We start from the raw sequence: 17,559 nt of genomic DNA on the forward strand, positions 1-17,559 counted from the left end.
ACTGTGGTCAATGTAAGAAAAGTGGTCATAATCATCAAACTTGTAAGGAATCAATAGCGTTGCATCCAAGAACTGAATGAACTTTTGATATTAACATTTGATATTGCTGTATTATTTGCTATAATATTTGTGTTGTGTAAATTGGCTTAATGGTCGAGCAAAACTTAATGAATGGTCGAGCAATAAAACTGTGGTTGAGTGATGTATAAATATGGTCGAGTGATGCTAAATTAATGGTCGAGCAAAACTTAATTAATGGTCGAGTGAAAAGGAATTTTGGTCAAGCAAAATAAAAAAATTTGACATAGTGAAAAAATATGTGCAAACACAAATAAGTAAGCGTGTACAACAACAATTGATTCCTAAATGTACAGTACAACAGAGTTAGTTTTCACAATGAGAACTCTCCCCCCCAGCTCTCTACTGTGAACTTTTTCCTGTAAAACGTCATGTCATTCTGATTTATCTTAGTAATAGGAATTTCTGCTATCAATGCTTCAATGAATTTGAATGTAAGAACACCACAATCGCCCCTGTAATTGTTAATAAAAAATAAAGTGATTAAAATTGCGTACAACAACTAATGCACAATAAAAATGATTTAGCACACAAATTTGTAAAAAAAAAATACTCCCTGACTTCTGTTAAGGGCAGGGATTGACCTTCTTAACTTTCCATGGTGTCGTGGGAATGTCATATCCACAAGGACGTAATATGTATGGGGTCATTATAGATAATGGACTCATGATCTCTGCAAACCTTTCAGAACTTGTAAGGTCATAGTAAGAATCATAGACATTTATTTTCCGTGATGACAATATCATCTCTACTGCCACCCAATGCATCTCATCAAAGTTTGCAGGAAAGTACACATAGTCCACTTCTCCCCAGGGAACACCTTCAGGAGGATTGGTACCGACAACGTAGTTTGTGAATAAAGTGTCCGAATCAACTCAATTTCCTGAATCTTCTTTGAAAACATTGTAGGTAATACCAATCTTGATCTGTTATTACATGGTTAAAAAATGATTGTTAGTTAACTATGAATATGAATATCTACAGTTTATTAGCAAATTATTGGACACATACAAAGAAAATTGTGTCAAGCACTGCCGCCTTCCTTTTAAATATGGTAGGGTATTTGGCAAGTATCCGGCGTATGTGGTATGTAGCAATGTCAAGATGCTGCAAATAATTAGTATACGTGATCCGCCAGATAATATTAAAGCTCGACTAGAGAAAGATAAAGCTCGACCAGTCAATATGAATGTTCGACCAGAGGTTTGATATGCTCGACCAGATTATAAATATGCTCGAATACATAAAATTTAGTTATATTGTACTAAATTAAAACTACTTACCAGGTCTCTCAACCATTTGTCAGGTTGAATTGCCTCAGCAAACCAGACCTTGTCAACAGTACATGGAATCCATTCAATTTTATCATGTTGTGTTTTGGGATCCTTCATCCATTTGTGACATTCTGCTAACCACTCCCTTCGATATGGCCTTTTGAGTTCAAAAGCCATTGGCAATGTGCCTTTGGGAATTTCAACCTCTTCTATTACCGTGAAGGATGAATCAGATTTTTGTTTTTTAGTGGGATTGGTGTAGGGTGTTTTCAATAATGGTCCAAGCTTTCTTTTGCGCTTTTCCTTATTTGAGACATAAGGAATTACCCCACCTTTTCTGACAACTGGGAATTTGGATAGGGTGACAATCTCCACCCCCTCAGTGCCCATATCCATCTTGTTTGGTGTTCCCAAAGTAGTGGCAGCTATATCCATTGAAATAATATCGTCCTCTTCACCTAGGCTAACAACATCCTCACTAACAGCATCCTCACCCTCCATGACAGCCTCCTCTATATTTTCCACAGGAAACTTCGTGTGACTCAACAAATATTACGACCTCCCTATTTTGCTGTTGACTATCAATGGCATCCCCATCCCCATATTTTCCTGCATTATCAACCTCATGCTCAATTTGACCTAAAGGATGTTGCTCTTCCTATACAAATATCTCTTTATGTCCAACAGTCCTTGGACACTCCAAAACAACCTCTGCAATATCTTTTCCAGCAGTCCTTGGACCATCAGTGGCATTCTCATCCCCATCCTTTATTACATGATTCACATCCCCATTCCCATCATCATTTTGTTTTTTAACAACTTCTAGAAGAGTCCCCATGGATTATTCGATGAATTGCAACATCAAACACAATTCCACCTTCTGATCTTTATGCTTCTTGGAGTGATCCTTAAACAAACTATCAAATACATCAATCTTGCTTGCAATATTATCCGTCAAAACATATTTCTACAAATGGAAAATATACAAATTGGATTATTGAGTTTGTGATTGACCAGAGATGAATAATGCTAAACTAGAATAGATATAAATGCTCGACCTTAATCTGAAAATATGCTCGACCATAAAAATACTCAATGCTTGACCATATAAATCCTTATTGCCTGGCCAAAAGATATAATGCTCGACCAAAAAAATTAATGCTCGACCATAAGATACAATACTCGACCAAAAAAAATTAATGCTCGACCAAACACAACTAAGTGCTCAATCAAAAAAAAATTCATATTACTACCTCTGTAACAGGTGGAATATCCCTATGTGTTTGAACTTCCTCTTCCTCTTCCTCTTCAATCTCATCTATAACAACCTTTGGCTTTTTTTTATCTTTGCCAACCTTGTTCCCACAACATTTTTGAGTACATTGGAAGCCTTTATGCAGTATTCTTGTGCCATCTCCAACTGGGTTGGGATAAGTCGACCATGTACTTGAAGCTGTGAAAGGTACACATAGTAACCATTAGTTTCTATAAAATAGGCAATCTCACAAAATTTAAATTAATACACACAGATGGGTGTGATACCTGCTTTCTTCTAAAAACACTTGGGATGAGTTTTGTTGAGTCAGGAGTGATTGATGTACTCCAGTTCAATATCCTTGGATACTGAATTTCTGGATCTTTCGGTATGTCCTCCCGATAAGGGGAATAGCTTCATAACTCTATATCTGTAAATCAAACAATGATATACAATTACATACATTGCATATTGAGTATAAGCTATAAATCAAAACAACATTGAGATAAATGATTTGCAAATTAAATACCTATAGAGTTAACAGGAATCCATAAAGACTGTATTGCTCCTTCTGAGTCTTGGTTGGCTTTATAGTCTTTTTTAAAATTTTTGAACACGTCCTTTCATTGCTCCTACAAGTGACTGGGAGGTACGTGCATAACTGACAGATCCCCATGGATACTTGTTAAATTCATCCAAGTTTTCAACCAATTGGAGATATGCCACATCAGAAATGTTCCTACTACGCTCCCTACCAGGCAACATAAACACCACAAAATAAACAAGAGGTAACTTGACAACGTTATCTTCATTGTCAGGCTGAGGTTTTAGACCCAAAAGTGTACTCTCTAATTCAGATCTCTTAATGCTATTATTCCCCTTGAAATAAGCATCCCTTAGCCTATGTGTGCTAGTATCAACAAGTGAAGAAATGGGTGGAATTACAGTACATAATAATCCAGTAACAAGCGCAAAATCTTCATAATACGAAGATACATGCCAAAGCATGATCTACTAAAGGTCTCCAATTGATTATCATTTAACTTATCCCTGATATTACAAATAACTGCATCTGGTTGGGAAAAGTTTGACACTTTTGCAAGAAAATGCTGACCCTCTGGAATAATGTAAGCCATTATAAACCTAAGATAAAAAAATAACTGAAATAAATAAAAGTTAACAATGCTCGACCGGTAAATATGAATACTCGACTAGTCAATATGAATGCTCGACCAATAAATATGAATACTCCACCAGTCAATATGAATGCTCGACCATTAAATATTAATGCTCGACCAGTAAATATGAAATGCTTGACCAGTCAATGTGAATGCTCGATCAATAAATATGAATGTTCGACCAGATAATAGATATGCTCGACCCCCATAACAATAAATCTAGACCAGAAACACCCTAAACTCGACCACATAGCCTCAAAAAACCCAACGAACGGCTCAAACACTCGACTACGTCGAAAACTTCGTTTTTAGCTATGCGAAATTGTTTTGAGCAAACTCATGCAGTAATATGGAACCCAGCAAAATGGGTGAAACCTCACGAAACCCGTAATGACACACAAACTGTTGAAGGAATCATTTTTGAATAAATGGTAAACTTACCTTGGAGTATTCGAAACAGTTGATGGAATGCAAACCGTTGTAGTTGATGCAAATCGTAGTAGTTGAGAAGGAGAAAGAAACTGTGTTTGAAGGAGAAAGAAACTGTGTTTGAAGGATAAACTGAAAAGGAGGATTTCGGGAAACAGAAATGAAGGAGGGAGAAAGAAAAGTTAGGGTTAGTTTGGTTTTTACCAGTATAAATTAGGTCATTTTACTTGTTTTTTATAAACCGGGTCATTTTTTAGGTTTTGTTAGTAAACCAGGTCATTTTTGCCAATTCCCCAGGAAAAAAATGAAAACTTTGGGAGATGGGACTAAACAAGGAAAAAAGGGTAAAGGAACGGAAATCACAAGTCACAAACTGATAAATCTTGATTTTAGATTTTGAGCCAATTTTAAGGAGTTAGCGATGGTTACCCAATTAAAAGTTTTGATTTTTGTTCTCTGTCATAAAAAATTCATAAAATTTAAAATAATATTCTATAAAAGACAAATCACAAAAGATTAAAATAACTTATTTTATTGTTTAAAATACCATCTTCTCCAAAAAAAACACTAATAGGTCTAACCATAGTTTGTAATCACGTGAGACCATGCCTATTACCAAGATTTCCTCAATTTCCTTCAATTTTTCAACAATGTATTGGATCTTTCTACTGAACATAGAATAGAAGATACGAAATTTAATAAGATAAGACTTGTTGAATAGTCACGAAGAAGTCTTTCTAAGCTTTTTCGTTCGTATAAGTGTCATAAAGAAAAAGAAAAAGATAAAGAACTAGCGAATCGATGATGATGACGATGTTGGGTATAAGAACATCAAACTAAACAGATTTGATAACCATCAATTGGAAAACACTGCATACAAAGAACACTTCTTTGATTTAGGGTTTCATTCAAAAGTACTTTGACAACTGCTTTTAGGGCTGTGCACGGTCCGGTTAACCGGACCGTGGAGGTCAAACCGTCACCAATCCAGAAATTACGGATTTGTATTTTCTGAAACCAAAACCAATCCAAAACCATCAAAACCCGTTACTACGGTTAACCGACTAACCGGTTCGGTTTCGGTCCGGTTATGGTTTTTCGTAAATATCTATTTTGTAAGCAAATCTTAAAGGATTGATAAAAATGTTTCAAAAAAAATCTCAAGGAATGATATATATTATATTAATATTTCATAGTTAATCACTTAATCTAATGGTACATAACATTAGTAACTATATATTATATCTCAATGGTCCATATTTAAAGACATTATAGTATTAAATATTATATATTATATATACCGGTCCGGTCCGGTTAACCGGTGGTTACAAAAATTCCAAACCATATCCGGACCGACTTAACTTGGTTGGTTTCGGTTTTTGAAACTATTTGACCAATCTCGGTCAACTAACCGATCCAAACCGGACCGGTTACCGGTTTTGATCCGGTTTTCGGTTTCATTTGCACAGCCATAACTGCTTCTACACAAAGCTAAAGACAGACTCTTCTACAAAATAAAGGATAAGACTGAAATACCCTTTTACATAAGGGTATAATAGGCACAAACTAAAAGGCATAAATAAAACATTAGTACACCACAAATGAGGGTCAACCAACAGGCGATTCCAAGTCTCGTAGAGAATCAAAACTTTTTCCTTTTCACATTTGATGGTTGATATCCATCTGGTATCTTCTTCCTTTCTCATCCCTGCCTACCACTCGTGCCTTTCATCATAAGAGAGATATTTTGTCATACCACAACAAATTTTTTGATTCGTGCATTTCAAAGAATTTTCATGGTCTAGCAGAATAACCTTTTATATGATTTAATCATTTCTAAGTTTTCACTATCTTCAGTCATATGGTTTAGTAATAGTAATAAAAATACTAATAAATAGAAAAAAAAAGTAATGGCTTAGCTCGTGTAGCAACAAAAAATCTACGGTAAAAAGATAACTAACTCCATTTTTCGACCTGTTGACATGTTACATGTTTCATTATATATGTTTTGAAGACTGAAACACGAGAATTTGATTTAGTAATGTTGCAACAATTAAGGTTGAAATATATGAATTTCGTTTAGTAAGTGCACAACAATGAAGATTGATAAATTGAGCAAATAGATAATATTTTAAACTGATATAATATCAACAAATCCAAAACATATATAATATCAACATATCCAAAACCAGTTTCACGCATGTTATTAGATTAAATTCCAAAGGTGATGCGCCTGGGTCGGGGGGTTGATTGATGGAATTGCTGGTCGTTGGCTGAATCGAACTATTTTCTAAATAGTGGTATGTGATTTTGTCAAGTTTTTTCGACGATTCAAGTGATTATCGATCATTAGCGATGATTGTGCTTTGGTCGGGCTAACTTGGAGTTTCATTCCTTGAAAGCGATGGTCGGACAACAAACTTCCCCTACAGCAACATAAGGTGTGTCACGGTGAAGAAGATGTAAGGGTGTAATATCTTTGACATTACACAAATATTTTGGTAAGTTTATAACTTTTATCCTTATTTCTAAAGTTTTTTTGAGATGTCCTTATTAGAACAAAATTCTCATATTTTGTCATTCTGTGTAAATCCCCATATTGTTTATTATAGCAACTCCAACTTAAGACCTTGAATAGTGCGATAGTATAATGTTATAATTTGTTGATTACAACCCAATGTGCTAAAATGGGGTGCTATAAGCTCATTTAATTAACTCATCAATTTTAGTCCCACTAAATTAAACCCGTTTATATTTTGTCCATTTTAATTAAAAAATGAACTTTCCTTTAATATTAACTTTCCCAGCAAAAATGTCAAAAAATGAACTTTCCTTTAATATTAACTTTCCCAGCAAAATGTTTCACACAAAAAATTTCTCCCCCAAAATGTTTTCCGCCCAAAATTGTACTATATATATATATACATACAGAAATTCTCCTATGTGGATCAAAAGTGTGGACCAAGTTTGTGGACTTGTTTTTCAACCATAGATGTGGTTGGTCCCATAATAAATGTGTGGGCCCCACTTATGTTGTGATTGATTATAACCATTGGATTTTGGTCCACAAACATGGTCCACACTTTTTGGTCCACATAGGAGAATTCCTATATATATATATATATATGTTATCAACCTCCACCCTCAACTCTATATTTTGTTCTCTTTTATAATTGCAATTGTCCTCTAAATTACATTTCATGGATGATATTCTACAAGATATTCTCGATAGCAATGATTCCGGTGATGAAGATAAGATTTATTTTCCTGATTTTCTTCCTTGATGCTATGAAAGGAGAAAATTTATCATCGACAACAATTGACACGTTATCGTGATTCTATTATGAGACCTGATGACTCACCTTGGGACTCACCCTTGCATGTTTAATCCCAAGAACAATAGAGGTGTCAAACCCTGACTCGTTGACCAAGGTCAACGTATCATGTTAGGTCTTGCCCAACATCTCTCTATTGGTTGGGGTTTTTAGCCTGCAAGACCAGGTCCGGCCTGATTTTAAAATTTTTTAAGTTTTTTAATAGGTAAATAGGGGAATAACCATGACAAATGAAGTTGTGGCGGACTAGTTAGAACTTTGATTTTATCCATTGAAGTAACAGGTTCGAACGATTGCAATAACACATTTCTTTCAAATTTTTACTAGAAAAAGGTCGGCATGTTTGGCCCACCAAGCATCATCCTTGGGCCCTAAGCGTGTCAGGCCATTGGATTTGAGGTTCACGGGCAGCCAACCCGCAAACTATGGCGGGATGGGCCAGCCAAGCCCACGAAGGATTCGGGCCACTCTTGGGCCGTGCCGGGCTGGACTGACTCACTTTACACATCTAGAGTACAAAATCTTACCCCATATCACCTATTTCAAGAAAGTCGGGATAACCTAGTAAGGTCTAAATTTTAAAGCTAAGTATATTTATATATTTGTTTTAAGAAATTTGTAAAAAAAAAATACAGCCTAAAAATCTCTATATATTTGTCAGCAAGATCCTCTTTCTTAAGGATCAAAACCAAATAGTGTTGCAGCTAACTTTAGCAGAGGCTTGAGTGTTCTGGGATGAAATTTTCTTGCAAAAAGGAAGCAAACATTGCTCAACTCACCATTGTATGTGCAATTAAAACCATACCTAATTCTGTTCAGAAATTCTTCTGACACGTCTTTTCTCACGAACTTGGTTGGATGTGCGCCTCCTCTTGACCAATCCACCCAAGTAATACTTGTATTAGAGTTTATGGCAAGGTAAAGTTTGGTCACAAGAGTTGGCAAGTAATGCTCATCCATGTAACATGGAGCCTTGCAATGGTCATTGAACACAGGGTAGAATTTCACATCTGATACTACTTCGATGGCAATCTTCTGATGGATTTCAAACCACTGGCTGCCCTTACGCCAGTCGGATAATGATACGGTTGGAAACATTCGCTTGTTATATCTGCCACGACCAATGTGTCTTGGATCATCAAATGAGCCGACGAAGCTGAGGTTGGATTTGATTAGGTAGTTGTAGATTGTGGTGAAGTTGAACAGAGGAATGCATGTTTCAGAGAGTACTACAAATCTTTCATTGGAGAAGTCAAGCAAGGCGTTGGCTAATAACCTCCTTTCAGCGTCGATCATCGTTGCCTTCCCCCATTGAACTGCCTGCAAATGCAATAACCAATTCAATCAAACATTATCACACTATGTGAAACTTAGACTTCGTTTGATAGAGTTTATTTGCTGTCAAAATAAGTTAACTTATAAGCTGTGAAATAAGTTGTTAAGTATTTGAGGAAGTTTATAAGGTGTGAAAAATTAAGTTTAGTTTAAAAGATATAATAAAAACTACACAAAAAATGATAATTGTATAAGTCATTCTAGTTTGTTATTTTTGGTAAATTCTTTTTTTAATATTTAAGTCTTAAACTTATAAATTACAAGATATTTTTATATAAATTTAAATTTAAAAAGTTTATAATATTATATGATATTATCTTAATAACAAAAAAAGAAATGGAAAAATAAAGAAAAGAAAAAAAAATCTAAAATCTAAAATAAATTTATTTTTTTTGAAGTTTATTATAACTTATAAAGTAATTTATCTCGAATGTTTGGTAGAACGCCTACTCCCAACTTATAAACCAGCTTATAAATTGTACCAAAGAGGCACCTAGGCTATGTTTATTTGAGAGAAGTATATAGATGTATCCATCTAACCTTGCTTGGAATTCGACGCCTGTGAAATACAGAGGATTCTGGGGGCTCCTGAGGGAATTCTGGCGATGTATGAAGGTAGATTGAGTAGAGACCTTTATGCCCTTTGAAGAACCTCTCCCATAGTGGAGCCAATGGCAACCTTCCCCTGGTTAAGAACATGAAAGCCACCTTCGGTTTGTGATTGTAAGGGTACTCAGAGATACGTGGCACCATTGAAGCTTGCCAAAAGAGTTCCTTATCGTTCGTCCAATATTACAGCATATCCTTGGGAGCTATCAAATCTTCCAGATTATTGATACTTGTGTTTGACCAGACGACAGATGATGCAGGCAGTTGAGGGAAATAAAGTTCTTCAGACACCAAGAATTTCTTAACTTGATTGTTGATGAAGAGTCCAAGAACGATCACTAGGTATGCCAGTGCCAAGAAGAACGCTATTGTCATTATGATTTGAAGATTCCTTTCTGTAACTTCTCTTTTCATACGTATAGAGAGATCTTTCACAAACACAGTCACCTTAGACCGCTTCATCTTCTTCTTCTTCTTCTTCCTCTCTAACTTAAGTTTGTTGCAGAAATTCTTTAAACACTCTATTTAAACTGGTTCACCTGCTGCTCACTTGAAACGTGTATATATATATATATATATATATAGTAGCTCAAAGGGAACATGAGCATCATGGATGGGCGATAGAGACGTAAGGAAAAAGGTTGGCTATATATCCAATACCCATGCACCATTGTAACAATCGTCGGTTAAAAAGGTCAAACAATTCCACACAGCTAGCTGATACCGAAATTTGATTTAATGTACGTCATCAATGACGAACTACGTTCAAAATATTCTGCCTCAGAAGAAGTAACATTAGTTTGATTTTCCTTAGAAATTGTCAACTGGCCGGGACAAATATGATCTAAATTCCAGTCAAGGTTTTATACTGATTTATAGCATTGTTCTAGGTATTCAATTTACTTGAGGGTTGATTCCACCGAGGATGTACCCTACTACTAGGGAGCCCAAAATACAGTTTACTGCTAGTTCTTGCAACTCTTCAGGTGCAGTGCAATATCATAACTCATAAGCTCCACCGTATATTGGGTCGGAATGGTTATGGTGGACTCAATACTACCCGGCCACTCCTGCTCCATGGGGCACCTCTTTCTAGCAGGTCTTTTCATCATCATCATGGGTCCGAGAATGAATACAAGCTAGCTGATATTTGAAAATGGTGGTTGCATGATATATATTTGATAATGATAATGAAGAAAAGGAGCTCATGTTTATACAAATGAAGGATCATAGAAACTTCCTTGTGGATATTATGGGGATTTACTGGCTCTCAAAGCTGATGTTGAGAAGAGTCGGATTACCAAATTATGGCATATATTATATATAAGAGGTTTTGCCACTTAAATGCAAGTGATCTTAATTAGGTGGTAAATCACAAATTGAAAAAATCCTTGATTTTAAATTTTGGGCCTCAATTGCTGGAGGAACTTCTTTGAAAGTTTAAGGGGTTAAAGTTCAAACTTCAAAGATACAACGTTACATTCATAATGTATTGTTTATTAATGTTTCAGTGGAAACTCCATTCATTATTCATTTTGAAGTAATTGATTCTGCTGCACTGAAACACTAGGAGAATTCAACCACAAATAAATGCAAACCCAGAATTGTATATTTTATTTATATGAGAAATTACAATTCTTTATTTTGGCAAATAATCACACAAGAACTTTCCTTTGTATGTGGAAAGAAAAATAAATAAATAGAAAATAGCTTCAGTGGAGACATGATCAGCAGCACAAGGCAGTATGTAAGTTTATGCTCCACTTCTGAACAACCTGCATATAATTTGGATGAAATAATTCAGTCATTTATTATATGCACTGATGTAGAATTGTAGAAGATCAGCTTCTATTTGGAAGTAGCCTCACCTTTGGATTCCAGATTGTGACCTCTTGCTGCAAAAAAAAAAAATGTAAGTTGGCTTGTATTGAAGCTTCAAAAAGATTTGACATGGTTGGCATGGTTTATATATATAATTATCTGATATGAAAAGTAAGTAAGAAACTTGTATTCGGTGACATACCGTTGTGTGGTCTGTGTTTTGGCTAATGGCTTTGGAACTGGTTGTGGAGCTTCAACACTTTGTATAGGCACATTTTTCACCTGAAAGTTTGATATGAAAAGTATGTAAAAACTTCTGCAATTTATTTTCTTAGCTTTGGTCTTTAGTTTTGCAGCAATTGAGTCTTAATGTATAGCAGATACCAGTTTCCTAAGATGGAGGTTGTAGAACAACTCAATGTATCTCTGCTTAGCTTGTTTCTGCTCTTTGTTCAGTTGCTTCCAAAAGCTATAAATACAACCCATGTTCAACACTTTGTTTGCATAGATCTTCCAAGTGAAGCTGCAAAAGAGAAAAGTTAATTCAGGCTAAAGGGTAGGAGCATTATGCTAAATTTAAATGTAATGGTTGCGTAAATACCATTCGTTTATCCGTTTCAAGCCTTGTTCTGAAATCTTGTTCCAATATGCAGGATCTGTCTTGCACATCTGAAAGAAATCAGCTAGTTTGTTGCTTGATTCATCGCCATTGTTGGGGTCAATAAGGAAACCTGAGACCCCATCGACAATGATCTCCGCAGGGCCTCCTTGATTTGTAGCAAAAGTAGGCAATCCACAGTTCATTGCCTCAATGACTGTAAGACCAAATGCTTCATATAAAGCTGGCTGCACAAATGCGCCTTTTGTATCAGCGATGCAACGATAAAGCTCCCCATTTCGCTTCCTGTCAGTCTGTGCTGCAATCCATCTGAACTGACCCTTAAGTTGGTATTTCTCTATCAAAGAATGCATCTTTCTTATTTCAGACATTTCCTCTCTATCTTTGGACTTTTCGGGATCAAAGAAAGCACCAACTATGACGAGATTAACCAAATTTCTTAGCCTCTTGTTCTTCCCATACCACTCGGTTAATCCAGCAATGTTCTTCACTACGTCAAGCCTAGCCATAGAGAAGATAATAGGTTTCTTCCTGTCTGCCAGATATCCGCTGTACACGAAAGATATTTCAGATTAAGATGTTACAAGACTTGAAATGGTACTATAAGTGACATTAGAACTACTTACATGTGTTCTTGATTGTCCTCTTTATTATAGAGTAGCTCTTCAATGGCAGGATGAAATGACGTGAACCGTTTGTTTGTCTCTGTGGGAGGAAAATACATGGACTGATCAGCACCAGGAGAAGAGATGTTGAATTTGGGATCGAAGACATTGATGCCGGAAACAACTCTGCAAAGCCCTGGCATGGTAAATGAAACATGACTCTCATATTGTCCAGGCCTCTCTTTGCTGCAAAGAAGGAACATTTTAGCTCAATATGATAGCATAATCCAAATAGTTTCAGATTATTTTATTTATTATTCAACAGAATCTCTAACCTTCCTGCAATCTCCTGGTATGTACTTGTTATAACGAAATCAGTTGCATTCATCGCCATTGTGTCCGCCATGAATTGGCATGAGAAGTGGTACTTTGGTTCCAATTCCTTCCACTTGATGTCTGAATCTTCGTACTTTGTCTTCTCCAAAGCATGCGCGATTGTTGCCTATGTTCAGGCCTCTCAAATCAGTATTTTTGTTCTTAAAAGTTGAATATGCTGCATATAACTAATGGAATATTGCATGTATATGCACCTGAGTTACTCCAAGTTTACTAGACATTAGAGTAGCTGCTAAATTTCCATCAGTGTAGTTTCCGATGATGAGATGTGGTTTTCCTTCCATGATGTCTAGGACCTTAACTGTGACATCCTGATTGTTTCAACAAAAAGAGAAAACTATGAACAGAATTTTGATGAAAGATTTAAAGGTGGTTATGCAGAATTGAATCTATACTTGCCTGTGTAAACCTCTCAAGATAAGGATAAACATCAAAGCGAGAAATCCATTGGTGAAGAACCCCATTTTCCGTCTTGAAGGGAACCCGGAGAATGTGGGAGTGCTTTGTGTCATAGATTGCTTCTAACTCCTGGTTGCAGGTAGTTCCACGAGCATCCGGTATGAGTCTTGTCACCTGTTAGTCAATGAACATATATAATGAATAAGGAATCCGATACAGATTGCGGAAACTACTTGTTTATTAAGCAGTTTTTAGCTGCTGCTTATGGAAAACTCACCACTAGAATTTGAGGCTTCACAGTTAGCCCTTGTTGCTTAATCCTGAGGAGCAGTTCCTCTTCCAAAGCTTTCACTTGGTCTAGAATATAAACTATCTGTTTAAAATTGCAGAAATGGAGTTCAGTAAGGTTAGTAATAGATTAAATATTCTTTTTTTTTTTCCTAATCGAAGATTGAAATATATACCTGCCCACCAGTATCCGGTAATCCAAGGACATTTGCTTGACCAAAGTAACCATGAGGAGAGAAAATCACGACGTTGAATATCGCTGGAAGTCTGCTGAAAAGCTTCTCCATATTCGAAGGATCTGGTGCTTGAAGCACTTCCGAGAGTGCTCTCATCGTCTCCTTCACTCTTTCAGCAGTATCACCCCATCCCTTCTCGAAACCCCATTCCTTAAAGCTGTAAAACATGCATAATTACATATAATCAAAGTCGGATCTTCAGGGAAATTTAACTAAAGAAATATTAATGCTTCAGCTAATGATTCACCTTAGCTCAAAGTTCTGGTATGGGGCATCTTTGGGAAGTTTTGAAAGGAAAACATCAGCGACTATTAGCGCCATCTGAAGCTTTTCAGGAGTATTGAGAGTCTCATTGAGCATAAGTTTCTGGTCATCAAAAAGTTCAAAAGAACAAAAAAACATTACATGAAACTGTATAATCAATTTCAGTCATGGCAAAAAAAAAGGTGTTCTGTGTTTGTACTTCTCCTTGATGTTCTAGCGACAGTAAGTAATCGACAAGAGGCTGAGCACTCTGCAAGCGCCCATTTAGCTTTGATGTTATGAATTTCGAAACAAAATTGAATCCATTTCCAATCGAAGAAGATAGAGTTAAGCGAGGCATAGAGAAGTTGTATGCTTCAAAATCCACTTCCAATGCATTGTCATCCTTTGCCCTGCCATGCCAAGAAAAAAAATAGATGCTATAACAAGGACTTTAAGCTATGAAAATTCAATGGTTATATACATCCAATCTAATTGATGAACAAAGATGAAGACAGAAGATATACCAGTTCTCATCATATACCATCTCTTTGAATTTCAAGTAGTCTGTAGCATCAATACTCTCCACCGACAGATCATTGGCAGTAACCTTTGCGAATTCCCAATATCCGGGACTTGGCCTTATAGCAAAAGCTACATATGGAGGATTAACAACTGCTTCCTGCAATCACAGCATATTCCATTGGTCTCAACATGTAAAATAAAATAATAATTCTGAGTCTATAACAAGAAATTAATCATTAAGACCAGGGAAAAAATTATGAACCTGAGTTGAATTCCAAATGTCTCCTAGTACGCCTTCCAAGACCTGTGATCTCTCGGTCTTATCGTCGATCACATTCTCCATTTCATCCATTAGATTTTGCAGCTTCATGATCCTTCTTCCCTTTTCGACGTACCTAGAGAAGCACTTCTTCATATGATACCGGCTCTGCCTTAATGCCTCCGGCATGTTTTCTGTAATAGAATCGGACCTCTTCAAAGTCCCCACAGATGAGGCCATTAGAGTAGAAATTGTGGAGAAGGTTTTGAATGGAATGAACCTGATTAAAGATGACTAATTACTTGGTTTTGCTTATTTTGATTTTTGATATGCCTCTGCATATATATATAGAACTAAATGGGTTTCTTTTAATGGAATTTAGAGACCCTTTTTGGGGGACCATGAAAGGAGGATGTGGAGAAGAAAAGAATTATGGTTTATGGAGGAGATGCTAATAGAGATGGAAGAGAAATGGCAAAGGACAAAACAGATTCTTTACTTCTTTTGGGGGGCATGAAAGGACGATGTGAAGAAGAAAAGAATGAAGATTTGAGGAGGAGATTCCGACGGAGACGAAAAAGAAATGCCAAATGCCAAAACAGATTCTTTACTTTACTGCAAGAATCAACAAAACCCAGAAAAGGTGTTGCAGAGGTATGCAAAGGTATTTTATAAGTGAGAGCTGATTTAAATGCTTATTTTAGTTGGAATTACCGGCCGAACTTCAGTTGATGTTAACTATAGACTGGCTTTGTGAGGCTTCATACTAGGAATTTCTTCATACTTTAAAACTTTCTTTTTTGTTGAAATGTGTTCCATAAGAGTATTACTTCTTCCACTGCGAGAAGCGGGTAGCTTGTGGTTTCTCTGTGGGCCGGGAGCAAGCCTAACGTGGGCCCTTTCACTTTATGATCCAATTGGGCTAACCCTTCGCTCATTTCAGATGGGCAAACTCTTTGCTTGGAATGGGCTGGCCAAGTAGGAGCAAGATGGGCCAGAGACCCCGTTAAGGAGACCCAATATCCCAACACCATGACACCAGCAACTTGGGTGGCAGGCCGATGTAAAAAAGCGCAATGAACAGTGGTGCACCATATTTAGTATTGGAACTAAGGGCGTGTTTGGTGCACCATATTTCAACCCTTCCAAGTTACACAATAATCATTTTTCGATTGTTGAATTATTGGATCAACAATACCCTCATGGACATGCGGTTCAAGTTTCGTGTCGTTTGAATCTAAGTTGGTTAAATAGTGACTATTCAAAGTTTGAAACTTTAACTTAGTCCATGCATGTTCATTTTCAAATCTAAATTTCCAACACTATCTCAAACATTTATAACTGTCAAATTCATATAGAGATAGGCATAGACCTCACTTAATGCATGTGAGCACATTAGTCAAGTAAGATGGCATATTCATTTAAATTCAATTCTTATAAATCAAATGTTACGTAAAGATTTCAATATCATCATCAAAGTTTTATTATTATCAAAATCAAATATGTGGGACCATGTCCAACATCAACTCAAATAAAAAAAAAATTACTGAGAAGAGAATTCTTACAATTAATGCATACATTATTTTTTTTTTTTGTGGGGGAGGCACAAATTATTTTCCTTTATATAAGCAGGATATATAAACTACATTCACAAGTGACGAGAAGGGTTTATGATTATTCAATCCTCGGATATATGATACAAGAAACTCAATTCAAAAAGCAATTTTAGATGCAGTCTCGTCCCATCAATTGGGATACTAATGATCCCTGTTGCTGAGTTGTGTGGCTATAATTTAAAGTGCTGTGGAGTCCACACACATACACTTTAAATCATATTCACACACACCTCAATAACTAGAATTATTGAGATCTCAGTTACTCGGACAAATATCATTTTTCATTTTAGATCAACAACACTATTCGTCCCATCAATTGGGATCCTAATAATAATAATATATATTCAAAGAAACTTGGGTCAAACAAATCACAAATATATAATAATAATAATATAACGACCCCTACCTAACAAACAAACATCCCAATCCCTATAATTTTGGGCAAAAGAAGAAGAATTGCATGAGAAAGGGAAACATGATTAATTTATTAAACTAAGCCTAGCATGTGAGCATCACTAATTATAACAAAAAATAAACGAATAAATAATTTTCTTCCAAGACTAAATTTTTTTGTAAAGTCAACAATTGCTTTCCGACCCAAATCACTTATTGGGAAATCATGTTGTAGGACGATGACGAAAACCCACATTACTACAACTATGACCAAACAAACCCACTTCAAAATAATTAATCCATTATATTTCTTATTCACTAAAAATGTATAGTAATAATAACTATATTCAAAAAAGGTATGATCATATCAGTATTTTTCGAGCCATTTTTTTTAATCGAAAAATCTCTCAACTCAACATGCCTTTCGGATAACTGAATGAGCATAAATTTCAAGTTGACAGGCTCATGCGTACAAAATTTTTCCACATGTCAATAAGGTAAATCCTAGACCGAAACTCTGTTTGCGAAAACTCACTAACATATCATAACCAACTAACAAGCCCTCACGTGCAGGCCAAAACTCACATGTAGGTGCCCACCAAGAAATAACGTTGTTGGTTGAAATCAAATTTTGAGAGCAATTACGTCTAACTCAATCGATTATCA

At 36.0% G+C, this 17,559-nt stretch overlaps 2 protein-coding genes and 1 non-coding gene across 3 annotated transcripts; 1 reads left to right on the forward strand and 2 right to left on the reverse strand.

Annotated features, from left to right (window-relative positions):
• Nucleotides 1-8,224: 8,224 nt before the first annotated feature.
• LOC120012455 (glycosyltransferase BC10-like) lies at nucleotides 8,225-9,673 on the reverse strand (the record flags this gene model as incomplete). Its single annotated transcript, XM_038863882.1, has 2 exons — nucleotides 8,225-8,869; nucleotides 9,425-9,673. Coding segments are annotated over 2 exons (894 nt in total), but the record flags the coding sequence as incomplete, so codon positions are not given.
• Nucleotides 9,674-11,086: 1,413 nt separating this feature from the next.
• On the reverse strand, nucleotides 11,087-15,182 carry LOC120012929 (sucrose synthase 5). The gene is made up of 15 exons (XM_038864497.1): nucleotides 14,888-15,182; nucleotides 14,628-14,782; nucleotides 14,321-14,513; nucleotides 14,105-14,223; nucleotides 13,798-14,014; nucleotides 13,611-13,706; nucleotides 13,334-13,507; nucleotides 13,129-13,245; nucleotides 12,874-13,040; nucleotides 12,560-12,784; nucleotides 11,916-12,482; nucleotides 11,699-11,837; nucleotides 11,517-11,596; nucleotides 11,362-11,388; nucleotides 11,087-11,268 (listed from the first exon to the last, which is right to left on the reverse strand). Exons 1-15 carry the CDS (start codon nucleotides 15,122-15,124, stop codon nucleotides 11,247-11,249), a joined length of 2,535 nt encoding a protein of 844 aa, XP_038720425.1. The 5' UTR covers nucleotides 15,125-15,182; the 3' UTR covers nucleotides 11,087-11,246.
• A 381-nt stretch (nucleotides 15,183-15,563) lies between these two features.
• On the forward strand, nucleotides 15,564-15,649 carry LOC120014002. The gene has a single exon (XR_005471533.1). It is a non-coding gene; the product is annotated as a small nucleolar RNA snoR77Y (small nucleolar RNA).
• Nucleotides 15,650-17,559: the final 1,910 nt, after the last annotated feature.

Source organism: Tripterygium wilfordii, chromosome 13 (genome assembly GCF_013401445.1).
Source record: "Tripterygium wilfordii isolate XIE 37 chromosome 13, ASM1340144v1, whole genome shotgun sequence".
Classification (NCBI taxonomy): domain Eukaryota; kingdom Viridiplantae; phylum Streptophyta; class Magnoliopsida; order Celastrales; family Celastraceae; genus Tripterygium; species Tripterygium wilfordii.

Bases quoted from the DNA above. Each gene is read 5' to 3' on its own strand.
- LOC120012929 (XM_038864497.1), bottom strand. From the start codon at position 15,124: ATGGCCTCATCTGTGGGGACTTTGAAGAGGTCCGATTCTATTACAGAA. The intron at 13,707-13,797 runs GTATATATTTCA...AATTTTAAACAG, and splicing joins TACCGGATACTGGTGGGCAG to ATAGTTTATATTCTAGACCA. The intron at 11,269-11,361 runs GTGAGGCTACTT...AATTATATGCAG, and splicing joins TCACAATCTGGAATCCAAAG to GTTGTTCAGAAGTGGAGCAT.